General features: G+C 42.6%; 1 protein-coding gene across 2 annotated transcripts in view; it reads left to right on the forward strand.

Moving 5' to 3' along the window:
* The window catches only part of SH3GL3 (SH3 domain containing GRB2 like 3, endophilin A3), a 149,826-nt gene that overhangs the window by 103,100 nt on the left and 18,948 nt on the right, over positions 1-27,778 (forward strand). For both annotated transcript variants that reach the window (XM_069766098.1, XM_069766097.1), the window contains exons 2-6: positions 14,319-14,387; positions 17,202-17,274; positions 17,601-17,744; positions 22,304-22,437; positions 27,262-27,420. In XM_069766098.1, the coding sequence (XP_069622199.1) occupies positions 14,319-14,387; positions 17,202-17,274; positions 17,601-17,744; positions 22,304-22,437; positions 27,262-27,420 (579 nt within the window). The remainder of the gene's footprint in view (positions 1-14,318; positions 14,388-17,201; positions 17,275-17,600; positions 17,745-22,303; positions 22,438-27,261; positions 27,421-27,778) is intronic.

Below are 27,778 nucleotides of genomic sequence, written 5' to 3' on the forward strand. Positions count from 1 at the left end.
TCTTCTTCCGGTAAGAAAATGGCAGGTGCATGCGCAGTGCGCCCGCCGAGATCTGCCGGCCAGCACCCGGCAACAATAGGAAGATTTTTCCTATTGGTTATTTTTGGTCACTGTGATAGTAAATAACCCCTCCCCCCCTTTATCACCCCCTTTGTTAGGGAAAAATAATAAAATAAAGAAAATGTATTTATTTCCATTTTCCCATTAGGGTTAGAATTGGGCTAAAGTTAGGGTTAGGGTTGGGGCTAAAATTAGGGATAGAGTTTGGATTAGGGTTAGGATTAGGGTTAGGATTAGGGTTAGGGTTGAGATTAGGGTTAGGGTTGGGATTAAGGTTAGGGTTGGGATTAAGGTTAGGTTTGTGGTTATGGTTATGGTTAGGGCTGGGATTAGAGCTAGGGGTGTGCTGGGATTATAATTGGGATTAGGGTTGGGATTAGAGTTAGGGGTGTGCTGGAGTTAGGGTTGTGATTAGGGTTATGGTTAGGGTTGGGATTAGGTTTAGGGGTGTGTTGGGGTTTGGGTTGTGATTAGGGTTATTGATAGGGTCGGGATTAGGGGTGTGTTGGGGTTAGGGTTGGAGTTAGAATTGGGGGGGGGGGGTTTAGACTGTTTAGGTACATCAGGGAGTCTCCAAACGTGAAATGGCGCCACCATTGATTCCAGCCAATTTTGCTTTCAAAAAGTCAAATGGTGCTCCCTCCCTTCTGAACTCTGCCGTGCGCCCAAACAGTGGTTTACCCCCACATATGGGGTATTAGCATACTCTGGACAAAATGGACAATAACTTTTGGGGTCCAATTTCTCCTGTCACCCTTGGGAAAATAAAAAACTGCGGGCTAAAAAAATCATTTTTGTGAAAAAAAGAATATTTTTTATTTTCACGGCTCTGCGTTATAAACTTCTGTGAAGCACTTGGGCATTCAAAGTGCTCACCTCACATCTAGATAAGCTTCTTGGGGAGGTCTAGTTTCCAAAATGGGTTCACATGTGGGGGGTTTCTACTGTTTAGGCACATCAAGGGCTTGCAAATGCAACATCACGCCAGCAGATGATTCCATCAAAGTCTGCATTCCAAAACGTCACTGCTTCCCTTCCGAGCCCTGATGTGTGCCCTAACAGTAGTTTTCTCCCACATATGGGGTATCAGCGTACTCTGGACAAATTGGACAACAACTTTTGGGGGTCACATTTTTCCTGTTACCCTTGGGAAAATAAAAAATTGTGGGCTAAAAAAATAATTTTTGAGGAAAAGAAAAGATTTGTTATTTTCACGGCTCTGCGTTATAAACTTCTGTGAAGCACTTGGGGGTTTAAAGTGCTCACCATACATCTAGATAAGTTCCTTAAGGGGTCTAGTTTCCAAAATGGTGTCAATTGTGGGGGGTTTCCACTGTTTAGGTACATCAGGGGCTCTCCAAACGCGACATGGCATCCAATCTCAATTCCAGCCAATTCTGCATTGAAAAAGTCTAACGGCGCTTCTTCCCTTCCGAGCTTTGTCGTGTGCCCATTCAGTAGGTTCCCTCCACATATGGGGTATCGGCGTACTCAGGACAATTTGCACAGCAACTTTGGGGGTCTAATTTCTCCTGTCACCCTTGTGAAAGTAAAAATTTGGGGGCAAAAGTATCTCAATTCCAGCCAATTCTGCATTGAAAAAGTCAAACGGTGCTCCTTCTCTTCCAAGCTCTGCCGTGCGCCCAAACAGTGGTTTACCCCCCACATATGGGGTATCGGCGTATTCAGGAGAAATTGCACAACTTTTGTCGTTCATTTTTCTCTTTTTACACTTGTGAAAATAAAAAAATTGGTTCTGAAGTAAAATGTTTGAAAAAAAAAAAGTTGAATGTTCATTTTTTTCCTTCCACATTGCTTCAGTTCCTGTGAAGCACTTAAAGGGTTACTAAACTTATTGAATGTGGTTTTGAGCAACTTGAGGGGTGCAGTTTTTAGAATGGTGTCACTTTTGGGTATTTTCTGCCATACAGGCCCCTCAAAGTGACTTTAAATGTTAGATGGTCCCTAAAAAATGGTTTTGTAAATTCTGTTGTAAAAATGAGATATCACTGGTCAACTTTTAACCCTTATAACTTCCTAATAAAAAAAAAAAAAAATTTGTTTCCAAAATTGTGCTGATGTAAAGTAGACAAGTGAGAAATGTTATTTATTAACTATTTTCTGTGACACCACTCTCTGATTTAAGGGCATAAAAACACAAAATGTGAAACTTGCAAAATGTTAAAAATTTTCACCATATTTCCATTTTTTTCATAAATAAAAGCAAATAATATCAAATTAATTTTACCACTAACATGAAGTACAATATGTCACAAAATAAACAGTCTCAGAATCAGCGGGATCCGTTAAAGCATTCCAGAGTTATAACCTAATAAAGTGACAGTGGTCAGATTTGTCTCCTATTGTCTCCTTCCCCATAATCCTGTAGAACAGGGGTCCCCAAACTTTTTACACAGGGGGCCAGTTCACTGTCCCTCAGACCGTTGGAGGGCCGGACTATAAAAAAAACTGTGAAAATCCCTATGTACACTACACATATCTAATTTTAAAGTAAAAAAAAACATACAGGGAACAAATACAATATTCAAAATAAAGAACTAGTAAATTTAAATCAACAAACTCACCATTATTTCAATGGGAACTATGGGCCTGCTTTTGACTGATGAGGTGGTCAATGTCTCTTTCTTGACGTCATTGTGTCCTAGGGATTCCAAATTGCTATTAGTAAAATACCAATAGATATATATACAGCCCTACAAAAACAATATACCAACAATCACCCCCATATAGGTCCAGCTCCATGCTCTGTCTTCCCCCATATAGCTCCAGCTCCATGCTCTGTCTTCCCCCATATAGCTCCAGCTCCATGCTCTGTCTTCCCCCATATAGCTCCAGCTCCATGCTCTGTCTTCCCCCATATAGATCCAGCTCCATGCTCTGTCTTCCCCAATATAGCTCCAGCTCCATGCTCTGTCTTCCCCAATATAGCTCCAGCTCCATGTTCTGTCTTCCCCCATATAGCTCCAGCTCCATGCTCTGTCTTCCCCCATATAGCTCCAGCTCCATGCTCTGTCTTCCCCCATATAGGTCCAGCTCCATGCTCTGTCTTCCCCCATATAGCTCCAGCTCCATGCTCTGTCTTCCCCCATATAGATCCAGCTCCATGCTCTGTCTTCCCCAATATAGCTCCAGCTCCATGTTCTGTCTTCCCCCATATAGCTCCAGCTCCATGTTCTGTCTTCCCCCATATAGGTCCAGCTCCATGCTCTGTCTTCCCCCATATAGGTCCAGCTCCATGCTCTGTCTTCCCCAATATAGCTCCAGCTCCATGCTCTGTCTTCCCCAATATAGCTCCAGCTCCATGTTCTGTCTTCCCCCATATAGGTCCAGCTCCATGCTCTGTCTTCCCCAATATAGCTCCAGCTCCATGCTCTGTCTTCCCCCATATAGGTCCAGCTCCATGCTCTGTCTTCCCCCATATAGGTCCAGTTCCATGCTCTGTCTTCCCCCATATAGGTCCGGCTCCATGCTCTGTCTTCCCCCATATAGCTCCAGCTCCATGCTCTGTCTTCCCCCATATAGGTCCAGCTCCATGCTCTGTCTTCCCCCATATAGCTCCAGCTCCATGCTCTGTCTTCCCCCATATAGGTCCAGCTCCATGCTCTGTCTTCCCCCATATAGGTCCAGCTCCATGCTCTGTCTTCCCCCATATAGGTCCAGTTCCATGCTCTGTCTTCCCCCATATAGGTCCGGCTCCATGCTCTGTCTTCCCCCATATAGCTCCAGCTCCATGCTCTGTCTTACCCCATATAGCTCCAGCTCCATGCTCTGTCTTACCCCATATAGCTCCAGCTCCATGTTCTGTCTTACCCCATATAGCTCCAGCTCCATGTTCTGTCTTCCCCCATATAGCTCCAGCTCCATGCTCTGTCTTCCCCCATATAGGTCCAGCTCCATGCTCTGTCTTCCCCCATATAGCTCCAGCTCCATGTTCTGTCTTCCCCCATATAGCTCCAGCTCCATGCTCTGTCTTCCCCCATATAGGTCCAGTTCCATGCTCTGTCTTCCCCCATATAGGTCCGGCTCCATGCTCTGTCTTCCCCCATATAGCTCCAGCTCCATGCTCTGTCTTACCCCATATAGCTCCAGCTCCATGCTCTGTCTTACCCCATATAGCTCCAGCTCCATGTTCTGTCTTACCCCAAATAGCTCCAGCTCCATGTTCTGTCTTCCCCCATATAGCTCCAGCTCCATGTTCTGTCTTCCCCAATATAGCTCCAGCTCCATGCTCTGTCTTCCCCCATATAGCTCCAGCTCCATGCTCTGTCTTCCCCCATATAGCTCCAGCTCCATGCTCTGTCTTCCCCCATATAGCTCCAGCTCCATGTTCTGTCTTCCCCCATATAGCTCCAGCTCCATGTTCTGTCTTCCCCCATATAGCTCCAGCTCCATGCTCTGTCTTCCCCCATATAGGTCCAGCTCCATGCTCTGTCTTCCCCCATATAGGTCCATCTACATGCTCTGTCTTCCCCCATATAGCTCCAGCTCCATGCTCTGTCTTCCCCCATATAGGTCCAGCTCCATGTTCTGTCTTACCCCATATAGCTCCAGCTCCATGCTCTGTCTTCCCCCATATAGGTCCAGCTCCATGCTCTGTCTTACCCCATATAGCTCCAGCTCCATGCTCTGTCTTCCCCCATATAGGTCCAGCTCCATGTTCTGTCTTACCCCATATAGCTCCAGCTCCATGCTCTGTCTTCCCCCATATAGGTCCAGCTCCATGCTCTGTCTTACCCCATATAGCTCCAGCTCCATGCTCTGTCTTACCCCATATAGGTCCAGCTCCATGTTCTGTCTTCCCCCATATAGCTCCAGCTCCATGCTCTGTCTTACCCCATATAGCTCCAGCTCCATGTTCTGTCTTCCCCAATATAGCTCCAGCTCCATGCTCTGTCTTACCCCATATAGGTCCAGCTCCATGTTCTGTCTTCCCCCATATAGCTCCAGCTCCATGCTCTGTCTTACCCCATATAGCTCCAGTTCCATGCTCTGTCTTCCCCAATATAGCTCCAGCTCCATGTTCTGTCTTCCCCCATATAGCTCCAGCTCCATGCTCTGTCTTCCCCCATATAGCTCCAGCTCCATGTTCTGTCTTACCCCATATAGCTCCAGCTCCATGCTCTGTCTTCCCCCATATAGGTCCAGCTCCATGTTCTGTCTTCCCCCATATAGCTCCAGCTCCATGCTCTGTCTTCCCCCATATAGGTCCAGCTCCATGCTCTGTCTTACCCCATATAGCTCCAGCTCCATGCTCTGTCTTCCCCCATATAGGTCCAGCTCCATGTTCTGTCTTCCCCCATATAGCTCCAGCTCCATGCTCTGTCTTCCCCCATATAGGTCCAGCTCCATGTTCTGTCTTCCCCCATATAGCTCCAGCTCCATGCTCTGTCTTCCCCCATATAGGTCCAGCTCCATGTTCTGTCTTACCCCATATAGGTCCATGCTCTGTCTTACCCCATATAGCTCCATGCTCTGTCTTACCCCATATAGGTCCAGCTCCCATGCTCTCTCCCAACCCCCCCATCCCCGCTTAAAAAACAAAGAAAACTATACATTACCTAGCAGTGCACTGTAGCGTAGCCGCTCCCGCGCTGCCCGCGCTCCTCGCTGTTCGTCTGTCAGGCCTAGATGCGCATGTCGCGCGTCACTACGTGCGACATGCTCATCTAGGTCTGGACTGGAGTCTCAGTCTGGATTCCAGACTCTGAAGATGAGCGCCGAACTCTCGCTTCTGCATAGCGCCCACCATTCTAATACAGCACAGGGGGCCCCACCATTCTAATACAGCACAGGGGGCCCCACCATTCTAATACAGCACAGGGGGCCCCACCATTCTAAGATAGCGCAGGGGACCCCGATTCTGGTATAGCACAGGAGGCCCCACCATTGTAAGATAGCGCAGGGGGACGACCCCCATGAGGAGCCCTCCCCACCCTCCCCCACTGGCCAGCTCCTGGCCACTGCTCTCTGTGGCTGATGTATGGCAGACGGTATCATTCACCAATCCAGGTCCTGGCAGCAGTGAGGAGCTAACCCTAAACCAGTGGTAACTTCCCAGCCCCCTCTGGTCCAGGCGCTTCCCCTGAGCCACACAGTGCCCTCACAGAGCTACTGCAGCCTGTTTCCTAATAATGACACTACTCGGTGCCAGAATGGGGCTCCTCCATGACAGGTGTCACTAACCTGCTGCCTCTCGGAGCCTGTCATATACATGGGACGTCTCTCGCGGCTCCGGTATCACTCAGACAGCGCGGCTGGTCCTCCTGTCTCCTCGGCGCGCTCCTCGCTGTTCGTCTGTCAGGCCTAGATGCGCACGTCGCGCGTCACTACGTGCGACGTGCTCATCTAGGTCTGGAGTCTCAGTCTGGATTCCAGACTCTGGAAGATGAGCGCCGAACTCTCGCTTCTGCATAGCGCCAGGCGCTCAGAAGCGAGAGGAACATGTGAATTGTGGCGGGGGCCGGGTAAAAGGCCTCCGGGGACCGGATGCGGCCCGCGGGCCGTAGTTTGGGGACCCCTGCTGAAGAATGTAAGCCCGCAAGGGCAGGGTCCTCATCCCTCTGTATCAGTGTGTAATGGTTAGTTTTGCTTACTGTAAGTGATATCTGTAATTTGAATGTAACCCCTTCTCATGTACAGCACCATGGAATCAATGGTGCTATATAAATAAATAATAATAATAATAAAATTGGCCTGGTCATTAAGCTGCAGATTGGCACCGTCACTAACGGGTTAAATAAAGGTTGTAATGTAACAAACGAGGTAAAAAGCCATGGGGGTGAATACTTTCGCAAACCACTGTGTAGCATAGATTGTACGTAGCATAGATTGTGTATAATGTATAGACTGTATATTACATAGATTATGTATAGCATAGATTGTGTGTACTTAGCACATAATACATACAGTCAGTTAAGTAAAACAAACCCTCATTTGTCCAGTGACATTCCCATTATGAGCTTTTGGTGCTTTTTTGATGATGCAGAATTTCTGCACCAATGCTGCACCTATTATTTACCTTCGGTTACTTGAGTATTTTCCTTGTGTTTTTAACGTGCTTTTTCTGTTGTGTCATTCTTTAAATCAGAGGGTGTCACACTCCGATGTGAGGTGTGGATAGGGAGGCTGTTATCATACAGGTGATCATATGCTGCCGTATGTCCTGGGGAGGGTGAGGAGAGGACAGTTTATCTGTATAACCACAATTAGGGGACAGGGGGTTTTGAAACCAGAAAACTCCTTTAACGCCTCCAGCCTCAGCTGCTTCACTGCCCCTCACACCATCTGATCAGTCAGGGAGGATTTAGGACACTTTTACATGGAGATATTTTACATCAGTATTTACCAGACGCCAGGAGAGGATCCAAAACACAGAAGAGGTGACAGAGAAATAATAACGGAATCACTGTGTTTGCTCCTCTGGTTTTTAGCTGCCAAATACTGATGTAAATTACTGCCCCAAATACTCACTGTGTGAATGAGGCGAGGAAGCCAACGGTAATCCTGTAATATCCTCGGAGTAAGGACTCACAGTATGGGCGCACACTCACAGGTGCTGCAGCTGGCAGATGTCCAGACATATGACCCAGTGATGTCTGATGGACCTGACTCCCAAACATGAATCAGGCAGAACACAAAATAACTACACGGAGCATTGCAATTAGATGTCAAACATTCTCAACTTTATTTATATTCACATGACACTGAAAATAGCACAACCCCCTTCTCACGAAGAGTCACCCCCAGCACTCAGGAGAGGAAAAACCCCTGTGGAGGAAACCTCTAGGGAACCATGGCTGGAGGATCACCCTTCCCCTGGGCTTGAGTTAGTGCCGATATAACAGATGGAACGGCAGAATTTTACAATTTGTCCATTTTACCAGATTTACAAAGCACGACATAACAAATATAGACTATAAATGTGATAAGCCGGATATGGAGAGATCTGGCTGCGATACCTGCCACCACACTGGCAGCTACAACTAATGTGGCTGATCTGATTCCCAGGTGGATCTACAGGATAATTTCTCTCTTACAGATCCAGGTCAGAGTCTCAAGAAGTCGGACACTTGGTGATAAGGATTGTTGGTTATGGATGACCCTTAATAGCATAAATATTCCCCCTTCCTCTTCCCCATCCCAATTTATCACCCATTAACGTCATAGATCCGTCCATGAACTCCCAAAGGAGAGCAGGTCTTTGTAGGGGGTAACAGAAGGGAATCCTGTGCTGGGGACCCCCCTCTGTTACCATCCCATGCCCTGGGGGTGTCTAAAGCAGACAACCCCTTTCCCTGCTAGAACCTCCAAATTACACCAAGGTGGGTACATTACGTGGGTGGTCAAGCTCAACGTCGTCGTGGCAGCGCGCCCTTCTGTTATCGAATCTTCTTTATCACACTTGTTTATGACCTCCGAACAGTCATCATGGTTACTATAGGGGCTATTACTGATGCCGGGCCCAAGTATTAGCCCTTTCATCACTGGTAATCCGCTTTTTTATAGAGACAAATAACTGCACTTGTTACCAGCAGGCGCCGATCGTTATGGCTTCCCTTAGGCCCCATAAAAAATACACAATACAAATTAATCGTGCGAGTGTTTCAGGAGGGTTTTGCACTTTTTAGATGCAGAGATTGGACTTATAACTAGAACTTTACAAAGAAAAAAATAAGAGGAACTTACTTGTAAAATAATATTATAGGGAATTGCAATTCAAGCATTTTCCTAATGTACATTCTACATAGTTACATAGATACAGTGGGGAAGAAAAGTATTTAGTCAGTCAGCCAATAATCGTGCAAGTTCTCCAACTTAAAAAGATGAGGGAGGCCTGTAATTGACATCATAGATCAGGGGTCCCCAACTCCAGGCCTCGAGGGCCGCCAACAGTGCAGGTTTTCAGGATTTCTTTAGTATTGCATCGGTGGTAATGTGATCATCTGCACAGGTGATGATTCCAACCCCTGTGCAATACTAAGGAAATCCTGAAAACCTGCACTGTTGGCGGCCTGGACCTGGGGACCACTGTCATAGATAGTCCACAACAATGAGAGTCAAAATGAGACAACAAATCCAGAAAATCACCTTGTCTGATTTGGCAAGATTTATTTTGCAAATTATGGTGGAAATAAGATTTCTGGCTCTCACAGACCTGTAACTTCCTCTTTAAGAGGATCCTCTGTCCTCCACTCATTACCTGTAGTAATGGCACATGTTTGAACTTGTTATCAGTATAAAAAAACACCTGTCCACAACCTCAAACAGTCTGACTCCAAACTCCACTATGGTGAAGACCAAAGAGCTGTCGAAGGACACCAGAAACAAAATTGTAGCCCTGCACCAGGCTGGGAAGACACATAAGACGTTTCGACCCCACCAAGGGTCTTTATCACAATGTCGCTGTGTATATAAGGACAGGATGTGACAATCGTGCAATATGACAAACAATAACCCAGTAGATATATGCAGATTACAATTTATACAAGCTTTACAGTATCAGCGGGTCCATGGCACAGGAAGGTAAATTGTCATAGTGGCACAAACTGCTGACTAGAAATAGTGTGCATGTAAAAGGATGGACCTGAATACATATATTAAAGAGGTTTCACGCATGTCTGCCGTCACAGATAATACATTTATTGCATCGTGCCGTGAATTTATTCTGAAGTTGGTTTCTTATTCATCTAGTTTCTTATATGGCAAATTCTTTTCTTCTCTTATTTACAGGTTTAACAACAAAAGTATAAAAATCACAATAATAAAATACGATACAGTGAGGTGCCCCGATGTGAACACGCTTAAATAAAACTGCGTTGTTTTTTATATTTCCTGTTTTTTTTGCTTTGACAAAACGTTATTTACATACTTAGATGCGGGTTACGTGCGTCTTTGAAGCGTTTCCACCATGAAAATGCACTAAAAACGCATGTGTGTTTTTTGCTGCAGATTTTCTGCATCTAATGCAAGTCTGTGGGGGAAATCCGGACAGAAAATTGCGTACCTATAAGAGAAATTGACGTGCTGCGAATTTGAAACCCGCACCGCAGGTCACATTACGCTGTGATAAGAAGAAGCACAGCGGGCAGGAGACCTCTGTACGTCCCATCCACTTTGCCGGAACTGTAAGACGCTGCGCATTTGATGCAGCAATAACACACAGCGTCAAACGCACCAAGAGCTCAAGGTGGGAAAGTTGCCACAGGACCAGCAGTGCCCTCCATTCTCATCCTGTGCCCCCACTTGGGGTCTGGACTGCAACCAATCAGCGGCCATTGTTTGATTGCAGCCTTCACAAATCCAAGGAAAAGAACAATGTTTCTACCGCTCAGACTAAATTGTGCAGGCTGCAGCCGATCAGCTGCCTCTGAATAATTACTGCATCGGTCACTTGACTTTGCTTTTTTCAGGGGACCAGTGGGGGTGCACAGGGTTGAGAGCGTAGAAGAAGAACCAGTATGAGAGACACGTATAGGATTTTTTAAAATATAATTCATGCCACTTCCTGGAGCTATTAGGGAATGTCCAATAGTGGACTGCCCCTTTAAGAAATATATTTTATAGGTCCTTAGTTACTAGCATTCCTACATTTGTTCTGTTTTCTATGAATCATCGCTTCTCACAATAGCTTTTCTTGGTTTCATCGGCTCCTTTCTTTATCCTCTATTTAGGTGTGAGCCGAGCTGTCTCTTATTACATGGGTGCACTACATCATCCCTTGTGTACACGCTGTGAATCGCTTAGTAACAGGTTTCTAATTAAACATTTTTCCTCTTCACCTTAGAAAACCTGTTCAGTGTCTGTTCCATAACTACAGGTGACATTTCTTGACCAAACCTACCATTTAGCGAAATGTACAATGTCTGTGGGGGAGGGGATCAGAGCTAGAGGACACCTTGTGGGGGAAAGGATTGGTAACTGAAGACATTTTTTTCCCTATTATTCCACTTTATTCCCTGTGGTAGAATTCTATCCTAGTCTAAGACATTGTTCACACGTTGTGTTTCTGCTGCATTTGTTTTAATGCAAATTTTTAGCTGCTTTTTATAGTACCAGCAAATGTTATGAGATTTCAGAAATCTGATTTGGAGAACTGCTGCGTTTTTGAAAACTGCTGCATGTCACTTCTTTCAGTGTTTTTGATAGAAAGCAAGTGCAAAAACGCAGCAAAAAACACAGGTATCAGGTTTTGATGCAAAAACCTAAGCAAGTTGTATCATGCTTTTTTTTGGGGGGAAGGGCACTAAACTTTATCAACATGCACAAGAGACAAGAAAAACGCAGCAAATAACAGTAATAATCTACTGCTTGCATCTACAATACTTTTGTTCCTGTATAGTCTGATGATAAGTGGGAACATCAATTCCCGTTGCTAAGGACATACTGGGAAGAGTTGTATATGGGGTTGATATAGAATTGCAATTGATCACTGTACTGTACTAAGCTTGGTGCTGTATTCATATACAGATGATTGATCTGGTGATGTATTCATGCACTGATGGTTATTCTGGTGTTTTATTTATGCACTGATAGTGGTTCTGATGATGTAGTCATGTAGTGATTTTAGTTCTGGTTCTGTACTAGTTCTAACCAGTTCTGGTTAATATTCATGTACTGATGGTGGTTTTGGTGATGTAGTTGTGTACTGACGGTGGTTCTGGTCATATAGTAGCCTATTGCTGGTGGTTCTGGTGATGTAGTCATCTATTGGTAGTGGTTCTGGTGGTATAGTCGTGTACTGACAGTGGTTCTGTTGATGTAGATGTAATTGACTGAGCGAGCACTCCTGTGTATGGGAGTGTCGGCTGAAAGGCTGCCGGCTGAATGATTGGCTGAAGCATAGTTCAGCCGACGGCCATGTCATGTGTAGGGCCAGCCTTAGGGTATGTGTGCACAATGTCTTTTAGATGTCTGAAAGTTCAAGTTTTCAGACTGAATACACTTCAGGACACACAGGAATTTTTGCACTGAAGCAACTTTTTTTTGCCTTTCAGTTTTTTTTTCTTTTTTTCTTTAAATTGTATGAAATAAATTAGGTTACTTATTTTACCACTTTACGTCTTTGGAAACCTGAAGCTGTTAAAAGAAGCTAAAAAGACTAAACATATGTGCGAGTCTTTTTCACATTGCATATGTTCATTCTGTTTAGCATTTATTTAGTGCTTTTGCAGACGGGGTTCAGCGTGAATCTATCTGAAATAGATATCAAGTGCACATACCCTTAGGGCTCGCCCACGCGTCTGTATAAATCATTTTGACGAATAGCACTCCTCCCCATGTTATTCTATAGGGCTGTTTGTTGTCCAGTTTTCTTCCTTGACCCGAGTCGGTCAGAGGAAATAAACCCCAGCATGCCCAATTCGCATCCGATTCTCGGATCACACTCAACCATTCATGTCTATAGGTCTGTCGCAAAAGTACGGGCTGATTTTCAGACCGAGAGAAGGGAAGAATTTTATTCTCCACATCCGAGAAAATCTGATCAAAGTCTGATCAGAGACTAATCAGAGTTTGATCGGCACAATCAGACCGATTTTCTTGGATGGGAGAAATACAGTTGTGTGACCCTAGCTCTAGGACTCGGTCACACATCAGTACTTACGGTATATATGAAAGCCATGAGTGGAACTTACAGAGAAAAACTATAAATGAAAGATTGACACCTGTTCTGTGTTTTATAATAATAACAATAATAATCTTTATTTTTTGGAGACACTTCTATTTTTTGGCATACAAATACTGATAAAAAGACATACTGACGTGTGAATGAGGCCTAAGGCTGATTTATCAGTAGGGGCCGTGGCCACTTAAACTTCCTAGTGCAGCATAAACTCCAAATACGGCCCTGGGAACATTATTTTAACACATCCAATTGTATTAGGCTGCCGTCACACTAGCAGTATTTGGTCAGTATTTTACATCAGTATTTGTAGCCAAAACCAGGAGTGGAACAAATAGAGGAAAAGTGTAATAGAAACATATGCACCACGTCTGCATTTATCACCCACTCCTGGTTTTGGCTTACAAATGCTGATGTAAAATACTGACCAAATACTGCTAGTGTGACGGCAGCCTAACTTATTATTATTCCAAGATCTATTGATTAAAATATACATTTTTTTGTGTCTTAATTTGGCTAACCGTTGTAGCACTGTCAGGTAATCAAGGAACATACAATAATTAAAGGGGTGGTATGAGATTAGAATAAAATGCTCTGTTTTAGAGCTGCAAGATCACAGGCAGCCCACAGGCAGGAGCGGGACTGTTTCTGAAGGAAAATGTCGCACTAGAACACATGCCAGAAGAAACTATAATGTGCAGTAGTCTCAGGATGTTTTGTTTTGACCGGAGAATAGGTCCTGCTGCTCACGATATGAAGAATCCTTGTATCACGCTGATCTATGGCTTTTTCTTCTTGGGCTTCTCCTCCAGGACATGGTGATACCCGAGCCACTCCAATGGTTGAAGTCAATTCCAAAATGAAAGTGAACCCAATATAAGCATGTGATAAAGACATGAAGCAATTGTGTTGTTAAAAGGGAAACTGGCAGCAGGGTTTTGTATGTAATCTGAGAGCAGTATGATGTAGGGGTGGAGACCCTGCTTCCAGCGATGTATCACTTACTTGGCTGTGTTTTGCTGTTTCAATAAAATGAGTGTTTTATCAGCAGAAGATTATCACTATAGAACAAGGTGTCTGGTGCCTCCTAGTCCAACCCCACGACTGATTTGCAGCTTTCTGTCAATATGCAGTGTACACAATCAGGGGTGGGGTTACACTAGCATTCCGAGGTCTGCTAGATCTGCAGCAGATAAAACTGTGATTCTATCACAACTGCTGCACTCAGTAAGCTAAGTGACACATCGCTGGAATCTGGGTCTCCGTCCCTACATCATGCTGCTGTAAGATTACATGGCGAGAACCTGCTGATGGATTGCATTTAAACCTGGCATTGCAGTAAGATAAATGCTGCTGCAGCAGGAGCGATCTGCATATGAACAGTTCTGCTCACCAACTACCGTGTCCTCCTCATTATCGAGGCCTCCTGGGTTTAGAAACACCAATGCGATGTGTTCATATGATAGAAGCGAATGATTGCCTATGTAGCAAACATAATGTTATTTCTGTAGAATTGTGTAAAATCGTAAATGTGCATATGAGCAACACATTTCATGGAGCAGGGTTAATGCCAGAGTCTTCTGTGCAATAATTGTGTGATTTCTATTTCTACTTTCAGCTTTTAAGTGAGAAAATTAGTGGAGCGGAAGGAACAAAACTCGATCATGATTTTCAAGAAATGGAAAGGGTAAGATTCTCTTCGTTATGCTTGTATGAAAAGAAATTAGAATTAGAAAAAAGAAATTTAATAGAATAAATTGTTAAATACCTTTAGATAGCAAGATAGGATGTTAATAGGACGGGTGCCTGTGAGCATGTGCAGAAGGATGATTTACCGCTGTGACCTGGAGATAACCTGACCCACATACTGCTTTATTCAGGTCACAGCCGAATCATCCTACTGCACATGCTCACAGGCACCTGCCGTATTAGGCCACGGTCACACTTTGAGTATTTGGAGAGTTTTTTTCCTCAGTATCTGTAAGCTAAAACCAGGAGAGGAACAATCAGAGGAAAAGTATAATAGAAACCCGTCACCACTTCTGTATTTATCACCCACTTCTGGTTTTGGCTTACAGATACTGAGGTAAAAAACTCACCAAATACTGAATGTGTGACCGTGGCCTTACCATTTGATCAGTGGTTTGCTAATTAAAAGTGTCCACAGATCAGATCCAGGGATGGGCAGAGCATAAGAAACTGTTTAAAGGGTTGTTGTGTGGTCCAAATCGATAAGTCTGCAGACACTGTGTGGGAATGCAGACTTATGAATCCCCCCAGCGAATGCACTGTGTGTTGAAGGGATTTGCCAGTTTCTGAGCAGGAGGGTATGTATGAGTTATAAATACTCCTGGCCATTGTCCATTCGGTGGGCACTGCCTTTCCCCATAGACTTGTATGGAGCAAGGCCGTGGCCTTTAGTTTGCCTAGCCCACTGGCCAGCCGCTGCCTCGGTTCAGTACAGTTGTATGGAGCGAGGTTGCGCTCACTGGCTGGGAATATGCATAACATGTACGTAATGTCCGGTCCCGGGTTAGAAACCAGCAAATCCTCGTAGCGCACAGTGCATACATTGCGGTGATTTATAAGTCTGCGTTCACACCGAGTGACTGCAGACTTATCAATTTGGACCGGAAAACCCCTTTAAGGCCCATGATTTCATAAGATAAAAATGTAAACGTCACCTCATATAGGGAACGCTCTTGACTTGTGGCAGATACAAGTCCATGTATGTTTCTGTGACGTCCGATGTCTTTACTCATTTCCAATATTGATATATAGGCTGAATTCACACATGCAGTTTATGATGCAGGATCCAAATGGGAATAATTTCCCTTCCTATTTATAAACATCCAAAAAACTCCAGTAAAAAGTTCATGTGTGCATCCAGGCTAACAATGTATTATTAAGAATTATTTATATTTTTGAAAAAATCAATACACTGGAGCTCGGGAAATGGAGAGAAAAGGGAAGAGAAGGGGGAAAAATAGGAAGACAAGTACAGCTGCTGGTGATAATACAGGGTCTGTGTACCACCCTGTAAGTAATGTAGAAATGGCGAAATGAGTGATAAATCACCTGCGCTGATGTGGGTTCCTACAGTTGCACTTGGAGTTGTGCATGAGGGCAATACCTTGTACATATAGGAGGCTCATAATAAATGTAATTGTGCACTTACTAGATGCTGAAATAAAGGTGGTTTGCGAGCGTGAATCCTCCTAGTGCTGGATGACCGGCTCCGTGCTGCAGGATCGTGAGATGGAGGGAGCGCCTTAGTTCCCGCAAAGCAGCTCTGCTGGATGAGCGCCGGGGATAGGCAGGAACCGCCAACTTCTAGCGTGCCCCGGCCGGACGCAACGCCGAAGCAGTGGTGGAGTGTGGAAGGGGCGTGGCGAGTAGTGTGACGTCACACGGCTAATGGGCAGGCGCGTATGAGGATTATCCAATCCAACGCGTTTTGAAGGATGCGATCCTTCTTCGTCAGGGTTGGAGTTCCCCATGGAGCCCTCCCCTTATATAGCAGTTACCCGCCCGCCTCCTTAAGAAAAAACTTGCCGACATCCCTGATTAGTGAGACTAGTGGATGGTACATGGATTTGAATGCAGCATAATTAGTGTACTAAATAGAGGAGAGGCCTATATTAGAACCTTCAGAAGAAACTCGCCTAAATACCTAAACTCATAGGCGGTAAAAGGGTTAAATGCAGCATACTTGGTGCAAGAAAGAAAAGCCTGGATTCGGGGCGCATGGAGCTGTGTGGAGAAGAAAAAAATGTGGGACAAATAGAATAAGAGCTGCGCGATCTGATGGGCTATATGATGTTTGTAATTGAGTATACAAGATGCAATATTTAATGTTTAATGCCCCTGAGCTTAATTGGGCGTGCAAAAAGGGGGATAACAAAAAAACATAAATGAATAAAAACTGGTTGCTTGAACCCCATCTCGGCATATTTATTACAAAATCTGCTATTTATTAAAATTTGTAGGATTTTATAATTACAATTGTTGCATTGTCGGATTAGGTTCAAGCAACCACTCCTTTTAGATAAGGATTTATTTTAATTTACTATTTTAATTTACTATATTAATAAAATTGTTGTAGTTTTTATTCATTTATGTTTTTTTGTTATCCCCCTTTTTGCACGCCCAATTCGAAACGTGTTGGATTGCATAATCCTCATACGCGCCCGCCCATTAGCCATGTGACGTCACACTACTCACCACGCCCCTTCCACACTCCGCCACTGCTTCGGCGTTGCTTCCGGCCGGGGCATGCTAGAAGTTGGCGGTTCCTGCCTACCCCCGGCGCTCGTCCAGCAGAGCTGCTTTGCGGGAACTAAGGCGCTACCTCCATCTCACGATCTCACGATCCTGCAGCACGGAGCCGGTCATCCAGCACTAGGAGGATTCACGCTCGCATACCACCTTTATTTCAGTATTTATATTTTTGTAAACCTGAATGGCGCAAGTACATTTTGTTGTTACATTTGTGTTTTAGAAAATTGATATCACCAACAAGGTGGTTGCTGAACTGCTGACCAAAACCACCGAATATTTACAGCCAAATCCAGGTAATGTTTAACCACCCGCCCCATTAGACCTGAGCCTGTACTCTGAGATGTATTATAGTCAGTTACCATTTCAGACTCTCCTCTAAGTAACATATAATTTAGCCTTTTTGTTATTTTTGCTATTTGTATCAGTCCAGGGCCTGTTTTTATAACACAATATATTAAAAAAAAATAATAAACAACAAGTGTGACAAGGGACAAGGCTCGTCCACTAGCTCAGTTTTTTGGGGAGTGGGATAAGATGGCCACTATTATATTGACATTATGTGTTATGCTGGAGATTACCAGTCTAAAAATTATTGTACTAATTTAACTTCTTTTTTCAGCTTATCGAGCCAGACTAGGAATGATCAACACCATGTCAAAAATCAGAGGACAAGTAAAAGCTACAGGTTACCCTCAGACAGAAGGGTTACTAGGAGAATCGATGCTGCGGTATGGGCGAGAACTGGGGGTAGAATCAGAATTTGGTGAGTGGGTACATTGTGGTGCTTTGTGTCTTGTTTAAATAAGATTTTCTGGGTTAATAAAAGAAGTCCCCTATTGAGGATCCCCATCTCCTACCAGGAGCAGAGAGCAGGTACAAAGAGCCCTTCTTTCTTTAGCGGATCTAACTTAGGGCTCCTTCTCACTTGCAAGAAACTCGGATGAGTCTCGCATGTTTAAAACCCGGCTCTGCACCCGGCACTCAGATCGGAGCGTGCGGCCGCATAGGAATGCATGCAGCCGCACGCTCCGCTCCTCTGTGCCGGCAGCAGTGCCGGGGTATTGCCGTGCGAGACTCATCCGAGTCTCGCACAAGTGAGAAGGGGCCCTTAAGGTACATTACATAGAGAACATATTTGAATGAACATTATGTAATGCTTTATTTCACCTGCGGTGGCGCTGCAAGGAAATTTAACACCTTAGCTGGGCACACGCATGGAATAAATGTTTATTTATTTTATTCATGTCACCACCATTAATACCACAGCACTTTAGAGACATTATCATCACTGTCCCCATTGGGGCTCACGATCTACATTCCCTATCAGTAGGTCTTTGGAGTATGGGAGGAAACCGGAGAACACGGAAGAAAACCATGCAAACACGGGGAGAACATACAAGCACTGCAAGGCTGCAGTGCTAACGACTGAACCAAATGTCTGATGAATGTTCTTTTGGCAGATATCGCCCTCTCCACACTCAGCCTTACACATGAGTGCTTAGGTTGGCCAAGCGTTTTGTGTTTTTAAGGGGGAGAGTGGGATTCCTCATAACCCATTGATCGGGCTTTGAAGTTCCAACTGCCCCATACACATAAGATAATTGTCTGGTCCCACCAACATCAGCACGATTGGCCGACTTTTGTCTATTTTGTATTGAATCTTTACGGCCAGGATTCCCTACAGACTAGAGCTGATTGCTGGGATCCGGCAAGAAGACTCTTTGAGATCATCTTATTGGCATTGGAGTCTTGATTGTTCAAGGTTAAATAAAGGTTGAATAAAATGATACATTGATATCTGCGATCCGATGTCTAAGTCCAGAGAAATCCATGTTTATATGTAAAGGAGCTGTTAAGATCTATGGGCCGGACACTGATCTGTACAAGAACCTGCCTCCAGAGTTATTGTAAATGAAAGGGGGCGTTACCAATGTGAGATATATAATGGCTGACAGGCTCCTCTCACTGGTAAAACAAGAATGGCAAGGTTTACTCATTGGTTCTGTCTTGTAGAGGAAGGGAATATATTGCCTACAAGTATTATCTTTCCTTCATAAAACCTTACAGTGATCACATCAGTATTTGTTAATAGTATAAAACCAATTACTAAGCCTTTTTTTTTTTAAAGGGTTGTCAACTACATTCTATAATGTATAATGCCCCATCGATTTAGAACTTGTATAGAAGTATTTTTGTAGTCATCTGAGCCTGTGAGTGGCGCTATCGCTGAACGCTCACTCTTTGGCCGTTGCTCTATACTGGCCTGTGATGTGTGATGAAATGTTTAAATCGGTGGCGGCTTTGTAGAATGTAGTAGAAAACCTCTTTAATTAGGTCAACAAAAAAATTTTTTTTTTCTGGTGTCCAAAATATTTTAATGAATTTGGGGTATTTTTGGGGTGCTGATTCTGAATATGCTATCAGTTTTGCCAGATTGGCTCAAGTTTTTGAGATTTTTGGTATCTTATTTATAGCACTTGTTGGTAAATGCGACGCATCATCTCATTAATTTCTTTGGATTAGTACTTGAACTGAGCAGTTCTCAATATAGTTTTGTGTTAATTAGTGTTCTAAAAGTTTGTTCATAGCTTGATTTTTGCACTAACTTTTTGTTGTTGTCTGTTTTCCAGTGAAAAGCATGAACTCATCAAGAAGAAGTTGTCTTAACGATCCAGACTCATTCTGTTACATTTGTGGTGAATACACACTGCCAAAACATAGAAGAAACATAACAGACTTCGTAAAAAAAAGTGTATTTTGCCTATTTTGGGGTTATGCTTGGGGACCAAGACAAGTTTTGGGCACCACACATAGTGTGCAAAGCATGTATCGAATTATTACGAAAATGGAGCAAAGGACAAAGAAAAAGCTTCAAATTTGGTGTTCCAATGGTGTGGAGAGAGCAAAAAAATCATCATGATGACTGTTATTTCTGTGCAGTGCAAGTGCAAGGATTCAATAAGCATAAGAAACGAAAATGGGAGTATCCTAACATGGAATCTGCAAGAAGGCCTGTCCCTCATTGTGAAGATGTGCCTGTACCTGTGTTTACCATGTTACCTGACCTTCCCCCACCTGATGATGATGAAATGCAGGGTATGGAGCTAAACATCAGTTCTGGAAGTGAACTAGAATATGAAGGAAGTTTCAGAACACCTACGCAATTTACCCAAGGAGAGCTCAACGATCTAATAAGAGACCTCAACCTCTCAAAAAGTGCATCCGAACTTTTAGCTTCAAGGCTAAGTGAAAAAAATTGTCTGACGCCTGGAACTAAAATTACATCTTACAGGACCAGAGAAGAAGCACTTTTTTCTGAAGAATTTTTCTGTGAAGATGACCTACTTGTATATTGTAAGGATATTCCTGGCCTGATGCTGCAAATGGGTTTACAAGTATATCGTCCTGAAGACTGGAGGCTTTTCATAGATAGTTCTAAAAGGAGTTTGAAATGTGTTTTGTTGAACAATGGCAATCAGTGTGCATCTCTTCCAGTAGCTCACTCAACTAAACTTGCAGAACAATACAAAAATGTCAAAATGGTCTTGGAGAAACTGTGCTACCATGAACATTCGTGGCTGATATGTGTTGATTTAAAAATGGTCAACTTTTTACTTGGACAGCAAAGTGGATACACAAAGTATCCTTGCTTCATCTGCATGTGGGATAGTAGAGCAAAACATCAGCACTGGGAGAAACTGAATTGGCCTTCAAGGGACACCTTGACAGAAGGAGCATCAAACATAGTGAACGAACCTTTGGTGGACAGGGAAAAAATCATTCTACCACCACTTCACATAAAGTTAGGATTAATGAAGCAGTTCGTCAAGGCATTAGACAAAGATGGTAATTGCTTCATGTACATCTGCAGATCTTTCCCTGGTCTTAGTAGCGAAAAACTGAAGGCAGGAATCTTTGATGGTCCTCAAATTCGGAAACTCATTAAAGATTCAAATTTTCCTAAGGAAATGAATGACATTGAAGCTGCTGCATGGTGTAGTTTTGTGTTGGTAGTGAAGAACTTCTTGGGAAATCAAAAGGCAGACAATTATGAAGAACTGGTACAAAACATGCTATTGAGATTTAGAAATCTGGGTGTACACATGAGCATTAAATTGCATTATCTTCACAGTCACTTGGACAGATTTCCAGAAAACCTTGGAGATTTTAGCGAAGAACAAGGGGAGAGATTTCATCAGGATATTATGGTGATGGAGGAAAGGTACCAAGGCAGATGGGACAGACATATGATGGCTGATTACTGCTGGAATCTACAGCGTGACTGCCCGAATAGCTCACATAGAAGAAAATCATATAAAAAGCGCTTTTCCAGCGATTAAATGTCTCCTATCTTTCATGTCTTGTTCATTTTTGAAGATTACTTTCTAAAACTAGTTAAAATAAACTAAAATCAACATTTACTTTGTTAAATTTATTGTATTCATGACAATATCAATAAAGTTAATGCGCGTGTAGCAAATTACGTCTTTTTTTTACACATCTTACGAAAAATCTCAAAAACTTGAGCCAATCTGGCAAAACTGATGACATATTCAGAATCAGCGCCCCAAAGTTACCCTAAATTCGATGAAATATCTTTGGCACCAAAAATGCTGTTGACCAGTTGTTCCTCATTGCAGGCCATTTATCTACTCCATGATTTGAATATTCATTGACTTCTTGATTTTGGAGATTTCAATTCTCTTTAGCATTGATCAATTGCGATCTGCACATCCGGGCATAAGTGGCATACATGAACTTAACACATTATGAAACCTTATTTTTAGATTCAGTATAAAATGCGAGAGGTTTAATATCAGAAAATAACGAGGACTAGGGTACTTTTTTTTTTTTTTTACATTTCTGATGTTCTCTATATCTGCAAGAAGTTTGAAAATTGTCATCAAACTTCTGGCAGTTAAGGAGTTAAAGTTAGTATTTGTAGATGGAACTAGTAGTATTTTTCTTATGGATAAATATTTTTTTAAACACTTCACCCACAACTAAATTGTAGTTTATTTGGCAGAGTTCTGATGTGGTTATATTGCAGAATAGGAGGTATGGTAGCTGTGTGCATCCAATATTTAATATTGGGAATATTTGATAATTAATAAGGAAAAGCTGAGCCCAGGTCATGTATTATCTACATAGCACCAACCTGTGTAGCAGTGTAGTACAGGAGATAGATTCAGTGACATTAGTCTTTATCAACCTGGTGAGTCACCGTTTTAATTCTTCACTATGTAAATACCCACATGCCATTACTCTTGCGAGGCTTGTCAGCAGTCTGCAGTTGGTCAATAAACGTTCTGCTTCTACCAGGCAGCGCTTTGCTGGATGTCGGAGAAAGCATGAAACAAATGTCAGAAGTGAAGGACTCTCTTGATATCAATGTCAAGCAGAACGTCATCGATCCTCTCCAGTCACTGCAAGACAAAGACTTGAAGGAAATTGTGGTAAGTATTCATCATTTTCCAGATGCTATTATGTATTCCTTTGGGAAATCTGCATTTGAAGCCATGTATACCATATAACATTAAAGGGGAACGCCAACCAAATATTTGACACGTTATTCCAGCTACAAACATGTATCACCCATCCATTGGCGTTACAAATGTAAGGCTGAAACAGACATGCTATTTTTATTTAGAATTGTGAATCCAAATGGAAGGAAAAGTATAAAGAGAAGAAAACTTGAATTTCTTTCTTGAGTTCGCTGTTGCGTTTGGCTTAAAAATTTGCATTAAAATGGCATGTGTGATTCCAACCCAAGATTGACGGAGGTCCAAATGCTGGGAAACCTTTTGGCAGTTTTAGGAGATGTGGAACAAATGCTGAAATGTTAGAATGCTTTCAAAAATAGAAATGTAAATGGTTTATTTTTTGATTAATTAACAAAATGCAAAGTGAATGAACAAGATACAAATCTATAGTTGGTGTGACCACCCTTTGCCTTCAAAAACCACATCAAATCTTCTAGATACACTTGCTCAAAGTCAGGGATTTTGTAAATTGTAGTCAAGTATGTGAGTAACAAATTATACCAATCAGGTGATAATTGTCATCATTTTAATATGTAGGTTGAAACAGTCATTGCCGAGGCACCTAATTTTACCACAAAAAACTAGGAAAACTTATTGATTCGAGTATAAGCGTATAAGCCAGATATACATTGTCCCCTCATTCCTATCTTGGTATGCATGGCTCTTCATCCCTATCCTTGTCTACGTGCTCCTCATCCCTATCCTTGTCTGCATGGCTCCTCATCCCTATCCTTGTTGCGTGGCTCTTCATCCCTATCCTTGTCTACGTGCTCCTCATCCCTATCCATGTCTACGTGCTCCTCATCCCTATCCTTGTCTGCATGGCTCCTCATCCCTATCCTTGTCTGCATGGCTCCTCATCCCTATCCTTGTATGCATGGCTCCTCATCCCTATCCTTGTATGCATGGCTCCTCATCCCTATCCTTGTCTGCATGGCTCCTCATCCCTATCCTTGTCTGCATGGCTCCTTATCCCCATCCTTGTCTGCATGGCTCCTCATCCCTATCCTTGTCTGCATGGCCCCCATTAAAAAACATAAAGAAAAATAAACCATTACACTTGCCTTCCTGTGCTGCCTAGCAACATCTTGTTCCAGTGCCCGCAGCAGCTGTATGCTTGTAAGCAGCGCATGACAGGAACATGTGTAAATGGGTTAGTAACTGGCTTAGTGATAGAAAGCAGAGGGTGGTTATAAATGGTATAGTCTCTAACTGGGTCGCTGTGACCAGTGGGGTACCGCAGGGGTCGGTGTTGGGACCTATTCTCTTCAACATATTTATTAAGAAGCTGTCACCCCTCCAGGCATTTTTAGCTAAAAGAGCCACCTTGTGCAGCACTTATGCTGCATTCTGTCAAGGTGGGACAGAAGGCAAGCGCCAAAACGCGCGTAGGGTCCTGAGCACATGTAGGTATGTGGAGCCTCCAATATTACTGGATTTTACCTATTTTATCCACTTTGTTATGGTAATGTGTTAGTGATCTATTAGCTACCGGCACTTCCTGCACTTTATTGTTCTACTTAGCACTTTTCTTATTACAGCAATAGTTATACTTGTATGGGCCCATGTGCAATTGAATTAACTATTTATATTGTGCAATATTGGCCTGGCTTTGCAATTTTTGGCACTCTTTATAGCACATTGCACTTTGGTCTATCACAATTTCATATGTGTACATATTATTTAACATTTGTTTACACAATTCTTTTGGTGCTTTTTTTGTATTTTTGCTGCATTATTGCACAGGTTTTAAAAAAAAAATAAATAAAATGTTTGGGCACAAATTTTGCACAATTTGCACAATTATTGCACTATGCACTTTGAGTGGCTGTTATTAATTTTCTTTTTATTATTTTTGGAATAGTGCTGGTATATACCATATTATTGTGGAGGTCTATATATTATTTTGTACTTTTTGTAATATTTGGTTGGCGTCTGTTCATACTATTATATTGTGCCCATGTTTATCAGATATATTTGATGATTATATTAGTTTTTTTATACTTTATTTTATTTTCAATAAAAATAATTTTATACACTGTCCTTTTTGCACTTTTTATTTGGGATGATTTATGTATTCATTGGTGCATGACACAATATTTTGCATACAAGTGGTTACGCATCTGATTAATAAAAAATGTCGCAGGGTGAGTAATACACCATGCACAGCAACAAGACATAACAGAAGGGTCTCTTCCAGACAAAGATATCAAAGCCGATGGGAGTTTAAAGACGTGCTCTTCAAGCTTTTCTAAAGAAGCACAAAAAGATGGGCAACGTTGAGGACTGTAGCTATAATAGTCATCTAAGGAGACTTTGTGCAGCTGATGGTAGACACATCATGTGTACTCCTCTTTGAGATTGGAAGATGTCCAGCAGTGACATCAGTTCAGAGCACAACAGGCAGCAACCAATGGGTCCCAGCTGCACACATCTAATGTTTGAAGAAGTTTGTTCAGATGTGGTCTTCATGGAAGAATTGTGACCAAAAAGCCATACCTTTCAAAAACCTGACCTGCACATCCAAACATAGACTGAGTGTGAACAGGTGCTGAACCCAGAGTCGCCAACTCGTATATAGTTAAATAAATAGGGCAGCACACTGCAGCGCCAAAACATGCAAACTTGAAAAAACGAAATTTGAACTGCATTACTGCACTAGAAATATGAAAAATGAGAGCTTTTAGCGCACAAAAATGGCCAATTTTATGTGTACCTCGTAGCCACGTTAAGGCATCTCTCTTATACGAGGTCCTACGTTTGACCTACCTCACTGAGAATAAACGTCTCCATCTGAACGGGTACATGTGAAACCTCTTCTTGGACTCAAATTCTCTCTCTATGTGGAGGGGTATTGGACCTACTATAATTAAAACACCTGAAGCTAGGAGGCGGGGAGTGCACGATCAGAAGGCTAGAGAATACATTTCAAAAACCTGACCTGCACATCCAAACATAGACTGAGTGTGAACAGGTGCTGAACCCAGAGTCTATGTTTGGATGTGCAGGTCAGGTTTTTGAAATGTATTCTCTAGCCTTCTGATCGTGCACTCCCCGCCTCCTAGCTTCAGGTGTTTTAATTATAGTAGGTCCAATACCCCTCCACATAGAGAGAGAATTTGAGTCCAAGAAGAGGTTTCACATGTACCCGTTCAGATGGAGACGTTTATTCTCAGTGAGGTAGGTCAAACGTAGGACCTCGTATAAGAGAGATGCCTTAACGTGGCTACGAGGTACACATAAAATTGGCCATTTTTGTGCGCTAAAAGCTCTCATTTTTCATATTTCTAGTGCAGTAATGCAGTTCAAATTTCGTTTTTTCAAGTTTGCATGTTTTGGCGCTGCAGTGTGCTGCCCTATTTATTTAACTATATACGAGTTGGCGACTCTGGGTTCAGCACCTGTTCACACTCAGTCTATGTTTGGATGTGCAGGTCAGGTTTTTGAAATGTATTCTCTAGCCTTCTGATCGTGCACTCCCCGCCTCCTAGCTTCAGGTGTTTTAATTATAGTAGGTCCAATACCCCTCCACATAGAGAGAGAATTTGAGTCCAAGAAGAGGTTTCACATGTACCCGTTCAGATGGAGACGTTTATTCTCAGTGAGGTAGGTCAAACGTAGGACCTCGTATAAGAGAGATGCCTTAACGTGGCTACGAGGTACACATAAAATTGGCCATTTTTGTGCGCTAAAAGCTCTCATTTTTCATATTTCTAGTGCAGTAATGCAGTTCAAATTTCGTTTTTTCAAGTTTGCATGTTTTGGCGCTGCAGTGTGCTGCCCTATTTATTTAACTATATACGAGTTGGCGACTCTGGGTTCAGCACCTGTTCACACTCAGTCTATGTTTGGATGTGCAGGTCAGGTTTTTGAAATGTATTCTCTAGCCTTCTGATCGTGCACTCCCCGCCTCCTAGCTTCAGGTGTTTTAATTATAGTAGGTCCAATACCCCTCCACATAGAGAGAGAATTTGAGTCCAAGAAGAGGTTTCACATGTACCCGTTCAGATGGAGACGTTTATTCTCAGTGAGGTAGGTCAAACGTAGGACCTCGTATAAGAGAGATGCCGTAACGTGGCTACGAGGTACACATAAAATTGGCCATTTTTGTGCGCTAAAAGCTCTCATTTTTCATATTTCTAGTGCAGTAATGCAGTTCAAATTTCGTTTTTTCAAGTTTGCATGTTTTGGCGCTGCAGTGTGCTGCCCTATTTATTTAACAAAAAGCCATACCTTTGACATAGAAACAAGGGCAAACACCTTAACTAAGAACCGGGGTGCAGAAGAATGGCATCTGGTGCCCTAAACTGATAAGTCAAAAGTTAAAATATTTGGATGTAACAGAAATCAGTGTGTTTGCCTAAGAGCTGGAGAGTGGTACAATTAACGATTGTCTGTAGGCAGCATGAAGCATGGTGGTGGTTCTCCAACCTCTCTGCTGAGCTCCTTCCAAAACTGTGTGGAAGTGTTCCTAGAAGAATCTATTCTGCTTTGAAGGCAAAGGGCGGTCACCATTAATTTATTTAATTTGGATTTCTCTATTGTTAGTTCAGTTTGTATTTATTTCATTGATAAAATTAAACTATTAACTCTTCTATTTGTGAAAGTATTTTTATTTAGCGGCATGTTTTCCTCACCTGCCGCCGGAGGACACCATGACCAGAAATTCAGTATAATACTACTCTGTATGTGTCCATGAATTGAAGTTGTGACTTTTCTATTATTTTTGATTTTCAGTATCATTTGAAAAAGCTGGAAGGCCGCCGCTTAGACTACGACTATAAGAAGAAGCGACAAGGAAAGATTCCAGATGAAGAAATTCGACTGGCAGTGGAAAAATTTGATGAATCTAAAGAACTGGCAGAAAGAAGCATGTTTAATTTTCTAGAAAATGATGTAAGTTCCTTTACATATTTACTTCCCATAAATATTTTCTATCTTGTGTACAACGTTTGCTAAATTTACAATGACCTCATTCTACAATATTTTCCACTTACAAAGGTGTTTTCTGATTGGCTGTGTAGTGGTGCTTCATTCAGCACTGTCCTATTGTCTACCTGTACTATATGTACTGTAGCGCACTTTACCTGTACAGCACTTTAGGCCTCATTCTGATGTCAGGGATTTTTCTCATACTTGAAAAAACACAAAATCAATTTTTATCAGAGTTTGTCAATTTTTTCCATCATAGTTTCATCAGATCTTCTCAACATAAATTGATAGAGGATTCTCAAGCTGTTTTCTAGCAAACAAA

The sequence above is a fragment of the Ranitomeya imitator genome, chromosome 4, assembly GCF_032444005.1.
Source record: "Ranitomeya imitator isolate aRanImi1 chromosome 4, aRanImi1.pri, whole genome shotgun sequence".
Lineage (NCBI taxonomy): Eukaryota > Metazoa > Chordata > Amphibia > Anura > Dendrobatidae > Ranitomeya > Ranitomeya imitator.